The sequence below is a fragment of the Triplophysa rosa genome, linkage group LG18 (genome assembly GCF_024868665.1).
Source record: "Triplophysa rosa linkage group LG18, Trosa_1v2, whole genome shotgun sequence".
NCBI classification, from domain to species: domain Eukaryota; kingdom Metazoa; phylum Chordata; class Actinopteri; order Cypriniformes; family Nemacheilidae; genus Triplophysa; species Triplophysa rosa.
In genome coordinates, this window is record NC_079907.1 from 21,834,615 (window position 1) to 21,853,065 (window position 18,451).

The 18,451-nt window shown below is 37.4% G+C and overlaps 1 protein-coding gene across 3 annotated transcripts in view; it reads right to left on the reverse strand.

The window, feature by feature from the left end:
• The window catches only part of grid1b (glutamate receptor, ionotropic, delta 1b), a 270,532-nt gene that overhangs the window by 11,366 nt on the left and 240,715 nt on the right, over positions 1 to 18,451 (reverse strand). For all 3 annotated transcript variants that reach the window (XM_057358219.1, XM_057358218.1, XM_057358220.1), the window contains exons 11-15: positions 17,802 to 18,132; positions 14,745 to 14,883; positions 6,307 to 6,502; positions 3,255 to 3,421; positions 797 to 1,037 (exon numbers count right to left, since the gene is read on the reverse strand). In XM_057358219.1, the coding sequence (XP_057214202.1) occupies positions 797 to 1,037; positions 3,255 to 3,421; positions 6,307 to 6,502; positions 14,745 to 14,883; positions 17,802 to 18,132 (1,074 nt within the window). The remainder of the gene's footprint in view (positions 1 to 796; positions 1,038 to 3,254; positions 3,422 to 6,306; positions 6,503 to 14,744; positions 14,884 to 17,801; positions 18,133 to 18,451) is intronic.

Here is an 18,451-nt window from a genome sequence, read left to right on the forward strand (position 1 = left end):
CTATCGGTTTAATAGAACACCTATGTGTTATTCTTATTTTAGTTTGTCAAACAGATCTCATTTTGTAATGACATGAATTCCATTAATATTTGCCCATATAATGTATAGCAACAAAACAACTGTGAGTGATCCCGTGAAGGGATAAGGTTAAGCTTAACATGTTAGAAATTCGAAACATTAATGCCTGTACAGTAAAAATGTAGGGATGCATTGTTGTATAGTATCTAGTACATAACTCGTGGGCACTGAACGTTTCAATCTGAGTGGCTGTGTTATTGGGCTGTGTAACAGCATCACGGTTGACTGATTGATCAGCTCGCCAATTACAAAACCAAAAGCACCAAAGGTCCAATAAAGGACCTTATTGAAATGAACATCAAGTGCTGTTGGAATCGATTGTGAGATAAGTCTCCTGTGCAATATGTGTCGCGGCCTATACGGAGCTTTTCAAATGAGTCCTTTTGGTTAGAATGCATGAAAAGGCAGCATAAAGCAAAGTAGTTCACTAGGTTTTGGAATAGAGATCCGGTGTTTACACGTCCTGAAATTCCACATCACGTAAAAACCACATCATAACATAGTTCAAATATCAAACTCTTAAGGCTGCCTTAAGGGCTCTGTGCACATTCCATGGCCAGTGGGCCGGGGGACCAATTTTGATTTCATCGGGGCACACCTATAACTGAGTGTACTGGAGCTCGACTAAATCGGGGCTCGCGTCTGCTGCGGGGTCCTTAAAGTAGAGTGTGGCAGTGTCCTCTCCCTGCTGTATCTTCCGCGCCCTGAGCTCGGTCACCTCTTTGGCCTGCTCTTGCCGGCAACGGTTGCTGTTCCACCACATTTCCAGGCCGGCCACCAGACAGGCCAGCAGGAGGCCCGCAGCCAGGATGCAGAAGACGCCAGCGAAGCTGTGCAGTTTGAGCGAGCGACCGTCCGGCTGCGCGTTGCTTTGGCTGTTGAGGTCACAGCGACCGGTCCGAGGCCACCACTTCTGCTTTAGGACATCCAGATCTCCTTTCTCCTGCAGCTCCAGTATCCTGCAAGATATGAAATGAGAAACGATGGAGTTTGATTCATTTATGTGTCGCCTTTGATCGGATTCCTCTCGGATGATTTCGATTTGGAAATAATCTACGTAAGAACTTGGCAGATATCACAATAGTTGTTCTGCTTAGCACCCACTCCCGCCTGTAGTATTTCTGCACGCCCCCTATTTTAAGAAACACTGCTTTACAGAGAATAGAGGTTATGTAGCTTTTCGGGATGCTCATAGTGATTTTTTCCTGACGGACAAGCATGGCTCGATAATTGATTATTTCCCATTAACCGATAAGATTAGAACATTAGGATATAATTTAATTACATTTATTTAGACATGATGCTTCATCATATTCTCCAGCTCCACAGTTCTTTATCCGTTGCTTGAATGATGACGCCTTTAGTCCCTTTAGTATCTGGACGACGACTGTTAAAGGAAGAAGGTGGCCGCTAGGCAGCATTGAGAGAGCGATAATCTTGAGATAGCTGAGGCCGTCTGATGGACCCTTCATTTCATGGAAACACATTCGGATTGGGACAGCCTTTGTCACACCGCTGTGATGTAATTGGCCTTGAAAGGGATGGGTAATTACGGGATGAAGCTTTAAAGCTTGATGGAGAAGTGATATGTAATATGGAGAGATATCAAAAGGTGTTATAAGACGGTGTGCACGACCAGGACAAACTGAACGCAAATACCAAGCAACTGTCTTTGGAGGAATAAGAAACTCTTTGTGATGTAGATCCATACGAGTTACCCTTAGCTGCTTATGCATTTACAAATATACTGTATACTCAAAATTATGCACCCTGCAGCAGTCCATCTCATTCATTGATGACATTTTTTACAAATGATATTTCAATGACAATTAAATGATACCATACAATGGTTGCAATAGATTCTGCTTTTGTTGAATGTGGATTTTAAATAATTTCATAGGGAAAACTGTGTGACTACCTGACTAACCGCCAACTGTTGACTTTCTCGTTCTGTTGTATGTATGTTTTTTATGTTATGTTATGAGTAACGCAGCCATCATCAAGTAATAAAGCCATTTCAATGTTTACTGTGAAAACTCACCATGTACAGAAACATGTAAGAGGCCTGGCAAAACCCGAGAGCTCTATAGAGAATAGATGATGATGGCCACAAAGCGCAGAAAGAAGAGGACATGACATTATGGTTCACTGTGTAATAACCCGCAAGCTTCCTCCCAGCTGCCTCAGAGTGCATTTCTACCAGCGTTACGACAAAATCACCCTAGGGCTTCTGAATACAAGAACTCTCTCGGCGTTGATTTATGACCAGTTTCCTTGATCCGAAAGAAGAAGGTAAAACTGATCTGAGCTAGAAAAAGGAAATGGTTTGGACATTAATCATTTTAGAATAAAAAGAAAACGCAAACAGATATTTGAACAGATTATATATGTACAGTATATATAAACATAGTGTATAATAAAACATGATAATAGCGCCACTTCTGTTAAGCTAAAATTGCATCATATTTACATGGGTATGTGTCAGTTGTATTGAAAATTGCTTGTAGCTGAATCATGTTAGGGTATTCAAGATGGATCAATAGAAGATGAGAACGCATGTCAACAAGCGAGATCCCTTCCCCGCATTCTGAAATCCAACAGCAATAGTATTATACAGTCTTAATTGGTTACAAGTGATAATGTGGCGCTTTAGACAGTCTACTGGCATCTGTTACGTCCGCAAAGGGATCAATTTGTAATGGGAAGAAACTAAACCCCAGAAACTGCAGCTAATGAGTCAAGGCAGTGAATTTCATACAGCAGCTTCTGTGTCTTTGCTGGTCCTTTAACTTCACGTCTGAGGTAGCACTTATCATTTAAATATTGTTTGAATCATACCGAAGGCTATATGTCTGAAGAATGTTGAAAAGCGTTATTGCTTTTCTTTGAACACCTGCACAGGGCAATTAAATGTACTTTCTCTCATTATATAAGCAGTGCTTGAATAGTGTGGGATATTCTGCCGTGTTCCCTCCCTGCACGATAGAGTTTTTGCAGTAGTTAGAGTTCTTAACCAGACAGGCCATTGAATTTGCCAAGAAATTGAGATAATTACGAAAATAGCTTTCACATCCCAAGAGAGCCCCGAACAATAGCTTTCTGTGCAATATGTGCTCCTTGCTCTACGCCACATCAAACATGAGGAGAGAGGGGAGATTTTAAAGGTTGATACGCACTTTTGGGATATGAGATCTCGATACGGGCTCCCATGTTGCATGGCGATCCCGTAGCCTTTGCTGCTCATGCTGTTGCCGGATACTGTGATGGTGCAGTCGTCATCTGTGAGCGCTGCGTACTCCACCACTGCCATATCCCACAGGAACGCATAGGGTCCTTTTTTGGCCTGAGGATAAAGACACGTGTTCATTCTAGAGAAGCTGACCAACACGCTCAATGTAAATGCAGGGGCGTTATTTCATTGCGATTTAACCTTTGATGACTGGTACCATTGACTGTACCAAACACACTGGCGTTCTCTAAACCATATCCGCAAACGTTATTGAAGGAAATTGCAACCCTTCTAAACAGTAATTATTGTTAAAGTGTTCCAGTCCTTCAAGACGGTCCCTGGGGACTGATCTATTGAGTTCGTTCTCGGTTAAAGGAGCTTCATTGATCTGAGCCTGCTCTCATTGGCTGAAGGATTTCAGATAAAGATTTTGTTCAGATTGTGCAGATTTTCTCCCAAAGTGACCGTGCAGATTTTCTCAGTTATGCAACTTCTCTCAAAACAGCAGATAGTTCAATTGTTTGGCTTACATTTATATTACAGTTTTTTTCTGCTGGTTTATTTTATTGCAAAAATTGCCCAATTAGCTTGAAATAGCCAAAAAAATAGAAGCATTCATTTTAAACCTAAATAGGCTAATCGCAACCAAACAATGTAGACGACTGACTGAAACAACTGCCAAGACGATTTATTTGCTTTTTCATCTTTTATAGCCTAGAAAACTGTCTACTTTAATGCCATAGTGTTTGATATAATGTTAAATACTTTTTATCTGCTATGGATAAAAGTCAAACATATGTATCAATGCAACTTTCATGCAGAAAAATCACTAAAAACCGAGTCGCATCTCAGAAAGAGCGCAAACTACTATACTGAAATCTTACAAAAAAATGGACATATAAACCAGGCCTGGTTCCTGCCAGGTGCAGAAGGGTGGACTAGCAGATATCCTGAGTGAGAATATACCACAACCACACAGACAGTATAGCTGCAGACAAAATTAAGAGTCCATTTCAAAAGTATTTTCCTTTTTTTCTGATAAGAATGTGTTTTGGTAAAATGAACATTTTTGTTTATTTCTGTGAACTTCTAACAACATTTCTCCCAAATTTCATATAATTTCTTTTTATTTATTTTGAGTAAATGACCTGGAGAAAACAGGTCAAAACAACAGAAAAGATGATCTGTATTTTTAAAACAGAAACGCCGCAAAAAACAAGTTCATATTTAGTTTTAAGCAACACAAAACTAATGTTTGTATGCGTTAGAAAAGTAAAAAAGATGTTATATTAAATAACCCAGATTTTTTTAAATTAGTTTATTATCATGCTCTCAGTCACTCTTGAGGTTTGCTTTTGTTGGAATTCAACAAACACTGCAGTATATGACTGCAATACATGCAGGATTTAAATGATTTATGATGTTATAAATATAAAAAACAGGCATTCATTACAGAAGACTACGAGTTTAAAACAAAAAATAATTATTGTTGATTATTGCCTTTTATATAGTAATTGTGTATAAATTATATAGTAATTTCATTGATGTTTTACACCTTAAATAAAGCGGTTATGTAATCGGGACATAAATAGAAGCCTACAAAAGAAAGCGGGCTAAGAACATTCCCCATTCACTGAACGATCACTGATTTCTTTTTCATTTCGTTTAATGAATTGAATGAATTAATCTGATTTTTGCTTCCACCTGTAGCATGTAGCATGCTTCTCTGTTACAAACTAAAGCCAGAGCAGTGAAGTGAAGAGTGACGTTGCTTTCAGCCAATAGAAAATACAACAATTTTTGGTGTTATTTTTTGATTCTCATTGGGTGGGCAAGACAGAAGTTTAGGTGGGTTCAGCCCACCCCTGTCCATGCCTAGAGCCGGCCCTGATATAAACACAAAATGATGTCAAAATTCCCTTATAAGAAAGTATCCTTGTAAAAGTAGTGTGTTTTGTGAACGTAAACAGTTGGGAAACAAGAACGAGACAATGAGATGGGGTGGAAGGGGTGACAACATTGCAAATGCATCCAGTTTGTTGTACGTTATTTGTATATTAAAACCAATGCATAATTCAATATTTATTATTAAGAACAGCAACTGATTATTATTAACAGTTTCAATCAATTTCATGAGACTAACTGAATGGAATTAATTCAGTTTCTGGCACTGGCACGGGCGGCACGCAATGTAACGTTCATGGCTTCTTCCTATAGAAACTAGTGTCAAATTCCCAATAGCACCACATGCTGTTTTGTAAGAGGAAGTTGCACACGCATTTGTGAGAAAATCTGCACGGTCACATGTGTGAGAAAATCAAGCTGAGAGGATCTCATAAAAAGGTGAGACTTAAACACAGTACATTTATATGGTACACCTTTGCATCTTCTCTCGAATTGCATCATGTATTTGTAAAACGCTTTCTGTTTGTTTCAGAGTTTAGTTTCTTTTGCAAAAAAGGTTGCGTTTGTTTGCAAAACGCTGGATTTGTTTGTTAAGTTTAGGCACAATTTTCGCTGCATACATTATACACCTAAACGTTTCTTCCTTCATGTCTCTTTTACATTTAGTCTTTCCCTTCGATGTCATCATTTCAAGGTTGTTTTCTTTCATTTTCTCAAGAGCAGGGACAGAGTCTATTTTTCAGTTTGAAAGGCTCTATTGATACATGACTTGCTTTTAAAAGAGAAAGTGTCTGGAGAACAAAATACGCAGACAGTCCGTTATCATCATCATCAACATTTCATGCTATTAGAAATTTAAAAAAATTATTGTAATCATACGAAACACAAATGTAAAAAAGACGTGGAAATTACCACGATAAGATTAGATTAGATGTGGAAATTACCTTTATAACAAACATCAAATGCTTTATGTTCTGTTATTAAACCAAAGCATTTACATAATACAGGGATCTGTTGTCCTTTATTAGAAAATGATGCATATTATGCGAAGAGTCTGTGTTTCATTTGTCTTTGAAATCATTTGATAAATATACCTTTCGTATGCCCTCTGATGGGCTCGACACTGAGAAGTCCTGGCCGTTGTTCTTGCTGATGGTCCTCCACAGCTCTGCATAGGTGCTGTCCTGCTCCAGTGGGTTTGTACCCTTGGCTCTGAAGTAGTCGTACACCGCAGAGTCCCTCACAGTGCCATAGGCATAGTCCATCTGCCTCGCGAGGTCCTGAAACGTTCTGGAGGATAGACGGGCGACAGAGAAGAGCTCAATTCAAGTAATAGGTGTAATATAAAGCATCACACAAACAAACACAAAACAATGTGACAAAAACAAAGATAAACCATAAAATAATTTATTGACGCTTAATAATCAATATTCTACTAACAGATTACTTTAGATCATGGAACATAGATGTAGAGATGTGCTTCTAGGACCTGGCTCACATTGCCTTCCAATCCATCATTACACAATTCTCTAGAATATCAGTGCCTGCAGTAGCTTTAATATTTTTCTTCATTTAAATTAAGCAACCTATCATATACCTGTAAGAAGGTGATTCATCATTAATCATTTTTTTATGATGAAGCACAGCTTGTCCCACATTTGATTATTTTTAAGGGTAAAAAATGTTTGTATTCGGTAACTGTGCTATAAAAGCAATAGGGCACTCAAGGCTGTACATTACGAAAACAGTCACCATCCCAGTTTACTGTAAATGTCATACCTCTGACCTCAATGTGTTCCAGTAAACCACGTCAAAGAGCGGAAAAACAATATTTATTATTTGAGTTTATTAATAAAACTTACAAAAGTTATGGAAACCTTAAAGTTAGTTTAAAGTTAGTTGGTAAGGTGGTTTTTTGGTATTTTGGTTCTAACTTCAAAGCATCTTGCAATTGATGTGAAATGACATGTCTCCTTGAGGTCAGGGTTGATCGATCTCCCCCAAGTTCAGAGGTTGGATATCTCACTTTGAGTGTCGTTCCAGACGTTTATTTTTGTGTTTGAGGAGGGAAATATCCTAAATCAGAGCTGTCTGGAATGCAGTGTTAATCATATCTATTGTAGAACAATTGTGTATCCTTAACTGCATATTTGTCTATAGCACACTCACACTTTTGAACAACTCATGAGTTGTGAGCCACAATGAATCCAGAATGTGTTTACACCGGAATAAGAAGCAAAATCATTTCGCCTCGGGGGACTCAACCTGAAGTTGCTTGGTTTAATTTCTCTAGGTCTGACTCAACTCCCAGTCATTTTTATGTCTCATAACATTTATCATGTTAATGGTGCCACAGGATTCATCCTGAACTCGGTCATCATACATCACCAGGACAGGGACCTAACTTGGCAAGAGCTAACTTCAAAGTCCAAAGAGAACTGTGTAAGTAATGTGAGACGTGGTGCCATCTGTACTGCTAATGGAGCTGTCAGGCTCAGCCGATGAAACATCAGCTAGTTCCAATCCTTTATGACTGTTTGTTTGCTTGACATTCTACTTAAAGTTAATCAGAAAAACGTTCACAGACCTGACATAAAGCAGATTCTCTGTTGAACTAACTTCAGTGCGGATTTTGCATATGTTGTATTGCTTGGGTGTTCCACTAGTTACAACTAGTGTACTATGCTATACAAAGATAAGAGCGGTGATCAAATAAATGTTCAATAAATACAAAAATACATACATTACTAGAAATAAAGGGAAAAATAATCAAATAGAATAATCAACAAGCAAAACAATAATTCCCAAAATAAGTATTGATGAAATAAAATATAAATATGATTGTAATTAAATAAGTGAGACATCATATCAATAGTTAAAACACAGTCATAAAAAGATGAGTTTTTAACTGCTTCTTAAAACTACTTAAACGCACTCCTGATGGCTACACTCTTACTACACAAAAGTAGTAAATACTACCCATGCAAATCAGTTAAATTTTACTTAAATATATTAGGTAGCAAAGTAAACTATACACTCAAAAAAATATCTCATTGGTTGAACTCAATTTATTTGAGTGCAAAATTTCCATCCAATAGATATGTGTAGCTTCTACTCATAAAAAACAGGCTCATTCAATGAAATTTAATGAAGTTGGACCAACGTAAATGTAATAAATACACTTTAGATCAAACTCATAAAAAATAGACATGTAATAATGCAACATCGCTCTCGTAGTCGTGCACTGAAAAAAGTAAAACTTTGGACCAACTTGTTACGTCAACTTGTTACAAGCAATTTTATTAGTTTTCTCAAATTATATGTATGGCTTGGTTCAAATCTAAATGTATAGGCCTACATTTCAACAAACCACCATTATTGTGATCAGTGTTTGCAGTCTTGACTTTTTTAATGCTAAGGTTTTTATTGTCTGCTGTGACAGTGTGTTAAAATACATTTGTTGAGGCAATGAAAACTAAGATCCATTGGGATCAAGTGATTGGTGACTGTAACCATTGTGTGGTTATTGAAATAATTGCTCAGGGGTGTGTTATTAATGTGTGAATATTGTGTGATCCCACTGTGTGAGATTTAAACAGTGGTACTAAAACACAATATGATCTAATTGAATTATTATTATTATTTAATTGTTAGTTTGCTGACTCAATTAAACATCAAGAATCAGTGTATGAAACTCAACAATGGTGACAATCAACAAAAGAAAACTTCGTGCGGCAATGCATGCTGGGTAACATCATAGTACAAAACTCCTTCATGACTCCCAGCATGCATTGCACTTGATCTGTTTATCTGAATTAGTTTGATGTTTGTCACCATTGTTGAGGTTTGTATGATGCCAAGACAATTGCCTATTTGTTTTATCACAGTATCTTTGTATTTGTGAACCAGGACATTCGAATGACTTCCACATTATTTAGTGTCACTTCTCATCTTTATCAAAGCTTGATAGACATCTCAAAAACGTAACTTTAAAGCATCTCTTCTTTTCTTATTAATGCACGAGTGTTCTTATTGAAACACTATTGTAAACACTTAAAGAGAAAAGAGATTTAAGTTAACCAAAGTCAGGGATCAAAAGCCCGACTAAAGCAAACACTGACCACAATAATGGTGGTTTGTTGAAAAATAAAAGGCATTACAATAGTCAACCCTAGAGGTGATGAATGCATGTATCCAGAAAGAAAGAAAGAATCCAGAAAAAATTATGATCGTTAATCGATTCATTTACAGTGTACACATATTTGTGTGTGCTGTATGTGCAGTTGTGCTTTATATCATATACAGTATATATACTGGCATGCTTTACTGAATGTAATTCTTCATGCCTCATCTGCTACCAGCAATTTCTCCAACGGCTTTTAAAAACTACTATAGTATAGATTTCCTTGTAAGACAAATGCGTGGTGAGCTTTTAAAAAGCATTAAGACAAGAATGAATATACTCAAGGAATACTTCTACATCTTTATGTCGTGCGAGTGCTCAGAAACCTAAATCCAGGAGTCAATCTCCATTTCAACAGGTCAAAAAGAGACAGATCACTAGAAGGCCCATTAAAGCAGCATCTCCATCAAGAAGACATGAAAACAATTGGGAGGAACAACACTACAGTATTGAGGGACATAAAGCACACGAAAACTCAAAGGAAAAAGAACAGCTCATGAATCAAACAAGACAAATGTGCCATTAACCCAGATTAAAGTGCAAGTAAAAGAGATTTGTATTGGTGTAGTGAGAAATGCTGTACATGTTCTAAACGTGGGGGGGATTCAAACTATGAAATCTGGATTTCTGACGGGAATATCAATGCTTGCCTGGCAGCAGAAGAACAGCGGTAGTTTAAAGTAGATTTAGGGTTGCGGCTTTGGCTTGTTGTAAATGAAATGCTGCATTAGATATGCGGTCAAGCACACATTTAGGTTTCTGTCAATCTGTGTGTGTATATATATATATGTATATATATATTATATTACACCACTTTTGCAGTGTTATGGCAGCTATAGATGGTCCAATGGAAGAAAACAAATGCAAATAAAGACCAATGGGGCTGAATTAATTGCAGCATGAATATGAAACAAACCTGGTGGGCATGAACAAGCAGAGCTTCTCAGACCTGGGCCCGTATTCTTAAAGCTTCTAAGAATCCCCCAGAAAGCTCTTAATTTAGCTTAAAAACCTCTACGTAGGAATCTTAGCTTAAAATCGATTCAGGATCAATCTGAGAGCAACTCCGAGCAAGGAAAAGACAAAAACTTTTATTTTAGTGATGAGGCGGGGCTGACCCCGTAGCTATGTCTTTTGAAGACTGTGATTGGTTGGTTGGCCAAGAAGGAAAAAAGAGCGTTTTTAAGTATAGGGTCATTAGTTCGAAATTGCACATGTCATTTTTTCCTGTTTTACCGTACTCACGCACACACAAATATATTTTTTATTTACCATGCTGTTAATGTCAACGTATTTGATAGAAAATGAACAGTGACACAATAAGTTTCTGTAAGTGCTGTAATTGTTTGTGTGATCACTGTAGAAGGATGTGACAGAACCAAATCATCTCTGCTGCATTTCTCCACTTGCTAAATATGTTAATATAGTGATTTCTTCTATTTCTGGCGCTATGGCATTTCTGCGCTGTCTTGGAGATGTTAGCGTGTCTCTAATAGGATCAGTCACAAACATCTAATGTGTTGTCTTATTAACTCACTGTCATTCAATTCAATGTCATTTTATTTTATAGTGCTTTTACAATTTGCATTGCATCAAATCAGCTATACAAGATAACCAAGATAAGCCAATGTTAAACACACAAAAACATCTTTTCGTGTTTCGTCCATTTTCTCTGGTGCTAAAGAAGTCTCGTAAAAGTCCTCCTCGCTAGTCCTAAACTTTTTGACCTTAAGAGCTCTTTTAAGGGTTAAGACGCTTTATGAATTCATTTTTTCTTCACTAGGATATTTTCTATAATTTTAAGGGGAAACGCCCACATTTCTAAGAATGTTCTTAGAATTATGTCACTAGGAGCAAGTCTTTGCGCTAAGATTTTTCATGACTACGGGCCCAGGTCTGTTCACACTCTTCACGTGACACCGTTTGCTCAACATCAGCATAATCAAATACAATCAAACATCTGAGCCACAGGCTGGGTAAATAGCTCTGATCACACCTGAATGCTGGGTAACATTTACATTATGCAAAAGCAAACTTCAACATCACACAAAAAAAATGTGAGAGCACACAGAACCTACACTCATTCTGAGGTGGTGTTTACATTAGCCCGTTGTCCTACAAAAACAGCGTTATACTGCCGTTTCCACGTGCGTTTTTGAAAAAAATCAGTTTTTTTACACTACACTACTGAAACGCGTGTCACATGACCATTCAGACACGCTGGGTATGCGCACATAAATGTAAACAGTTGTATGGGCACACAAAAGTTAGTTGTTGATGACAGTTGGTTACTAGTCACAGACCGACCAGTACACAATGAACATGTTGGCGAGGAAAAGCAAGGACATCTTCGTGTGGATAGCGTTAGATGAGGTAATCCATGTTATTAGGCTCGTTTGATTTCATCCGGCGACACGGAGACCGATTGACAGATGACATCGCAGTACTGATTGAGCTATTTACAAGCATATGGCTCTCGATACTCTCTCGCGTTGCTGTAATGTCACCATGTCGATCCATGTACGCAGAGCAGCTTGAAGTCAAACAAGCCTGTTGTTTACACCGTCCTTGCGAGGCTGGTCAAATTGGTCACCTTCAGGTAGCGAAATGGCTCATGGCTTAACGAATCAGAGAAGGAAACGCAATGATACAGACGAACCAATCAGTAAGCGAATGTGGGCAACCACGCCTGCATATTCTAAAATCTCCGTTCGTCCCTTTACACAGAAACACAACACCGGAGTTTTCAAGACAAAGATTTGGTCTTTACAACTGAATTAAAGTAAAGGAAGTGTCATTCAAAATAATGAATACATTTGACCCTGTCAAACACTTCATGGTGAAATTAAAAAATGATCTTGATACAAGCTGCTCATTTTGTAAAGTTGGAAACAGTCTTTAATTTATTTTGGTCCTGTCATTATACAGAACAATTTTGGAAAGATATTAGCGCATTTATTAATGAGAATATTGAGAATGGTTTATCATTAACTTTTAAGGATATTATTTTGGGATATTATGATTCTGACTCTACTTTTATTGTGAATTTTATTTATTTTCTTTGTAAATTTTACATACGTGTACACTTTCCAGTAACAAACCAATGTTTCTGGTCTTCCTAAAAGATTTTAAGATGTATCTGGATTCTATTTCACCTTCTATTTTTCACCTAAGAAAGCAACTAAGGCTAAAATACACTACAAGACTTTTGCTCAGATTTTCAGTCTGGACTTGATCAGTTATTGTGTTTCTATCTGAAACTTTCAAAAAGTGTATGATGTCTAGTTTAAAAATAAATCTATTCTCTTCTAACAAATAACAATGAAATTGGTTTTAGTACTAATTATTTTAACATGAAAATATCATTATTACCTTATTTTTGGGTTTATTTGGCAAAAGGTTTCTGCTTGTATGAGAATTATAAATTAGTTATTTAAATTATATATCATAATATAATAATAGGGTTAAATCCATTATGTCTTTCCAAGCTTTTAATCACTTTATTAGTACTTGGCTGTATGTACGGACTGAAAAACACACACAGACACGCCAACTGTTATTGAGACTGTTTTTAACTAAAAACTGAAAACTTTTTATGCATTTTCACTGTTAGTTTACGTGACATTGGTGTTTTGGGGGACTGAAAACGCAAACTTTTAAAAACGTGCAAGTTTTCAAAAACAACGGCATTATCGTCTCCGTGTAAACTCTGAAGATGGCACTTTCTAATAACAATGACATCATACGCATGCATATTACGTGTTCAGCCTGTAGGCATTCGAGAGTATATACATTAGGTAAACGTATGTGCGTAAGTATATGCACAGGCTCGCAGTGTTCTTTTACAAACTGACATCGCCATCCGCTGGCCTGGGATGTGCAATACAGTGTTTTTACTCGTTTTTGTGGATCCATGTACTGTAAATGCAGATTATTTTGACAACAGTGTCATGCGTACGTGAAATTTTATAAAACACAAAGGAAAAACTTTTCCGTTTTCTACTTCATCGTTGTTGTGTACTCTAAGTCTAACCAAAACAATAGGAGCTTGCTGTAATTGCTTCTGGCTGTCTACACTGGACGTGTTGAAACGGCACGTCACCTCAGGATGTTCACTGACATTGGACGATCGGTTATGTTTCCCAAAGCACTAAGTAGAATGTTAGTCCCACATAAATAGTACTTACTCTCTATTGCACATTTCCCAAACGCATTGTTATCTAAGTAGCACATAAAACGCTCGTAAAAGAACAAGAGCCTTGGGCCACTTTTAACTCCATTACGGCAACTGAAACACTTCTTTCTTCTAGCTTTCACAGTTAACCAGAGCAAAGGCAGATTTAAAATATATTAATGCATTTTGATCATTGAAAAACCCTTGCACGCTATAGACCAGGGATATGCCAAAATAAAAATTCTTGGCGGAAGCCAAAACCGAACATAATGTACATTATGTAACACACACATGGTTTTGCATTATTGTTGGATTACAAGAGGATATTGCATAATTGTTATTGCATGATATTGCATATTGTTGTATTTTTCTCAACAGTCCACTCTAATTTTCGTAGCATTTTTAGTAATTACACTAGCACATTTACCACAATTTACTAAAGTGAATCCCATAGTATACTACAGTTTTTTTCCATGTGGGTATGTCATAATGTGCGTTAACAGGACTTTTATTTTCACGGGTTGTCGCAAAAACCTTTTCAGAGCATGTTTGACAGTAGCTTTTCTCAAACGTGGCCGGGATGCAAAGAACATACCTTGACAGTTGTGAAACTGTCTGTGGTTTGTCTGGGAATTAAATACTGTTGGAGTGGAATGTATGTGGCTAAAATCTTTAGGGACAATCCGTTATCCGATAGTTGAAAGAGTGGAGAAGAGATAGTTGAGAGAGTGGACAATCATGAAATCCACCCACAAAACACCCACAGCCCATTTAATGACTTTTGCTTTCTCAATCAGGCAAACTCTAATCTGAATGGCTGGTTTAAACTTTTCCACTGTTCTTCACTCTCTCAACTATCGGATGACAAGTGTCCATAGAGCTTCTAGCAACATACCTTCCCCTTAACAGTATTGACAAATCACAGAAACAGTTTTGTTTAATGTTTTTTGCCCCCTGTCTTCTTTTGTCACACCCAGCTCGTGTTAAAGTATTCTAGCAATATTTAATTGCGCATTGCTCGACATGTGGCCAAACCGGGTGTGAAGCTTCTTGAACATAAGGATGCACCAATTATGAGGACTAATGCAAAGGCAGAAAAGCAATTAATAGACATTGATCAACACAGTAGCATATGGTGTGTTGTGTTGTAGACTATTTGTGAAATGGTTATTTACCGTATAGTGTTGTCCATGCGGGACACGGTTAGGAATGCAGCCAGGTTTGCAGTGTAAGAGGAGCACACAATCAATGTAAACAACCACCAGCTGCCCATGACTATCCTCAATGCCATGGACCCGACCACTGAATCTCCACCTGTGAGCAAAACCAAAACATTTAGAACATGTCAAGTCATTTTGTTAAACCCAACATGAACGCACAATTTAAAAATGCACATTCATTCACAACCTAAGTTTTTTTTTCTTCAAATCAGAAATGTCCCTTTCCTCAAGTGAAATCCTTTTTTAACCATAATATGTATAACATTTTCATGTAGTAGTAATAGTAAACTGCAAAGAAGAATCTGTTTTCATGGTTGGCATCTGGTTCATCCACAACAAATTCTAACGTCTCTCACTTAAGGCCATGAACACACTTGACGTCTTTTTTGACAAGAAAAAGTTGACAAGAGCGCTTTTTTAGTAAAAAGAAAAGCTGGCAGCGTTTGAGCATGAAGGCAGCTCAGCACACAGGATTCATATAGGCAGACTAACGGAAGTCTATTTGAATGTTAAACAGAGACCGTCTTTGCAAAAACAAACCACACATTTTAAAACTACAGTACTAATTTCTCGCTAGAAATGCAGTCGAAAGTTATTAAAGGTGAAAAATAAACTTTAATTCATATAAAAATATGTTCAAAGCAGCGCTTCGGCCACCATTTTATTTTTTAGAGAAGGATCCTGCTCGACCAATCACCTCCCTCGCATGTTGTTATGGAAACGACAGGTCTCGCTACTCGCTTGTCATTGGTTAACTGTCAAAAAAGATGCTTGACGTAGGGCGTTTTCTTCAGAAAAGATGAACTTTTTTCAACTTAAAAAGGCGCTAGGAGCTGCAGAAAAAGATGCCGGCGGTGGCATTTAAAAAAGCGCTCGTGACTTTTTTTGGAAAACACGGTTTACTCCATAGGATTATAATGTAAAACAAATGCTGGCAGCTTCAAAAAAGAAGTCAAGTGTGAACACGGCCTAAGTCTTTCTTTTTATGAATAACAGTAGGCAGGACTGTAATAAACAGCCGCTAAGAGTTTCAATATGTGAAATCACTAGGCAATGAATGTATAAATGAGTAAATAATATATGTGATAAATGGTCACAAAATCACTTTGTTACACTAAAATAAAGCACTGCACCGCACTGCAGAGCATTTCAAGCTTCAAGTGATGCATTATTTTTCAGCTGTGCAACAGTAAATCTGCAAGGTCTGCAGGCGACACATTTAAATGAGTTAGTCATGTTATTCAAGTGTTTCTATTACCTCCATCACAGTCTTTAAGCTTCTCTCGCTTGGATTTTTTGCTCTAACCAAACTTTCAGACAGGTGGTCCTGAAGAACTTCCTGTTTCCATTTTTTAACACTACATAAGCATTTGAACACAATACAGAACATTTAACCGAATCAAAATGTTAAAAGAAAAACTTACGATTTTATAAATTAAGCAGGATTAAAAAACGAATAATATTAAATCAATAAAAACTGAAACTTGAATCTTGCAAAGTCGTCTATAGTGTATCCAACATTCTCATTCCGTTTTCCAACCCTTACAAAAATGAACCATGGCTTTATTGTAGTAAAAACTTAGTATGTTTATATTTGTTGCATATCTACTATCCTATTGTATAACTTAGCTTTCTCTACTGTCAAAAATAATAAAAGTAAAAAAAACAGTGAATAAATCCATGTGCAAAGCAATCCAAACCAAATTTCTTGAAGTTGTAGTGTTGTGTAATATTTTAATTCACTTCATATCACTTTGTTCCAAACAAAACACCTATTAGGGTTTTGAAATAATCCTGCTTTTGAACTCTTAAGGAGGCCTACCACAACACATTAGAAAGGAAGACCCCTACAAAAGAGTATTAAAAGATTAGCATATGCTAATTTCTTCACACACTTGAATAATCTTTGAGACGCACATGCAAATTCACATTATTAACCTCTGTCTTGTGGAGTAAACCGGAAACAGCAGCGTTATTAGCATGCTAATTTCTTAGGTCAGACCAAGTTTAAGGGTATCACCGATTGAAAAAATATACTGTGCTAATTGCCATAAAAAGTTGATTGCGTTTCACAGACTTTTGTACCATCTACTGGAAATATGGCAGAAAGCAAAGACAGTATGTGACCAGATTTAATCACTAGCTGTTAGGCTTAAAAGGGGTTAGAAGGCAGTATGCCAGACATTAATAGAGGCAGCTGGGGTTTAGCATGCTAGCTGCTGAGGTAGTCATTTATTCAAGTTTGCCTCTCTTGGAAGAGAACCAGCTTTCTATGCTTCATTCAAAGGCACCTTTACACTGTTTTACTGCATTTACCACTCTCCAAAAACATCAGTATTGTATGCATGCATGCTGACTTTAAAATGTGAAGTAAAATATGATATGTGCTTTAACAGTCCCTTGGCTAAATGAGAGTTATATCGTATGTTAGGCACACAGTAATTAAAGTTTAACATGCACCATTTGCAACAGTTGGAAATCTGAATTTTGAATATAAAATATTACACCAATCTTTCCAAACGAGTGATTGGATTAATGTTTATTGATTATACTTGGTTTAGCCATGACTAATGTTGTCTGACGTTTCATGTGCGCTTCATTAGCTTTATCAAAGGGCGTGCTAAATTGCCTTTCATTTTTTAAACTGCATGCCAGGAGCATTTGTTTTCATATTCAAAGCAACGATTGATATGTAACCTCATAAAAATAATGATTTTTGACATGCTAGAAATATTACTCCGCAGCACCAAATTGAGGACACACACCAAGAAGTGTTCGCCTACTGAACAAAACTTTTTGCAATTAATTCGAATAATGTTCGAATGTCGTTTTTTCTTCGGAACACAACGAGAGAAGAATGTCCATGCAACTTACCGTGAACACGCTGCTAAACTGTACATTTTTATCTCTAAGCCCTGAGTCAAAGCATTGCCTGATCTCCTGGCTGCTTCTGAAAGCATGCTAAGCTGATAAGTCTCTTAAAATGAAGGGTAAAGTAATCTAGTGTAGTACCTTGCTGTACAAATGCTCCATAGACAATCCATATAGCGCTGTGCAACGTGTTCGACATGGATGAAGCTTGATGAGCTACTGGAGGATTCTGGGAGCGGAGCATCTGCATTCGTGTTAGCAGAAAGATCAGAACGCCCACCACGGGAATGGCAGCCGCGATGCAGGCCCACACAGCCAGGTCGAAAGGAGCGAACAGAGAAAAGATGTTAATCTTTTCCTCAGGTTTGCGGTGTAGGATACCCACAGAGTAGTCCATGTAGCGCTTGCTGAAGTCCACAACATTCTCTCGCTCTGGTGTTATAGTGATTGCGGAAACGGCCAGATCTGCCCTCTGCAAAATCAGGAAGTTACTCAGATTGGCGTGAAAATTCACTTTATGTAATGTCTTATTCGATGCAAATGATAATGACATGTCAAGTTAAAACAAGATGAATCATTCAGCAACTTTTAAAACATCTTTCTGAAGAATTTCTTGGAATACGGATAATTCGACTTCAGAGTTGAATGTCAGCACCACTAGTGTCATTAAAAACAGCAGGAAGAATAAAATAGTTATCACGGAATCGTTGTATACGGAATCTATTATGACAAAGGCCAACCTTAACCATAGAGTAATAGTTGTAACGTTAATTTTCTACAACCTGGCATGC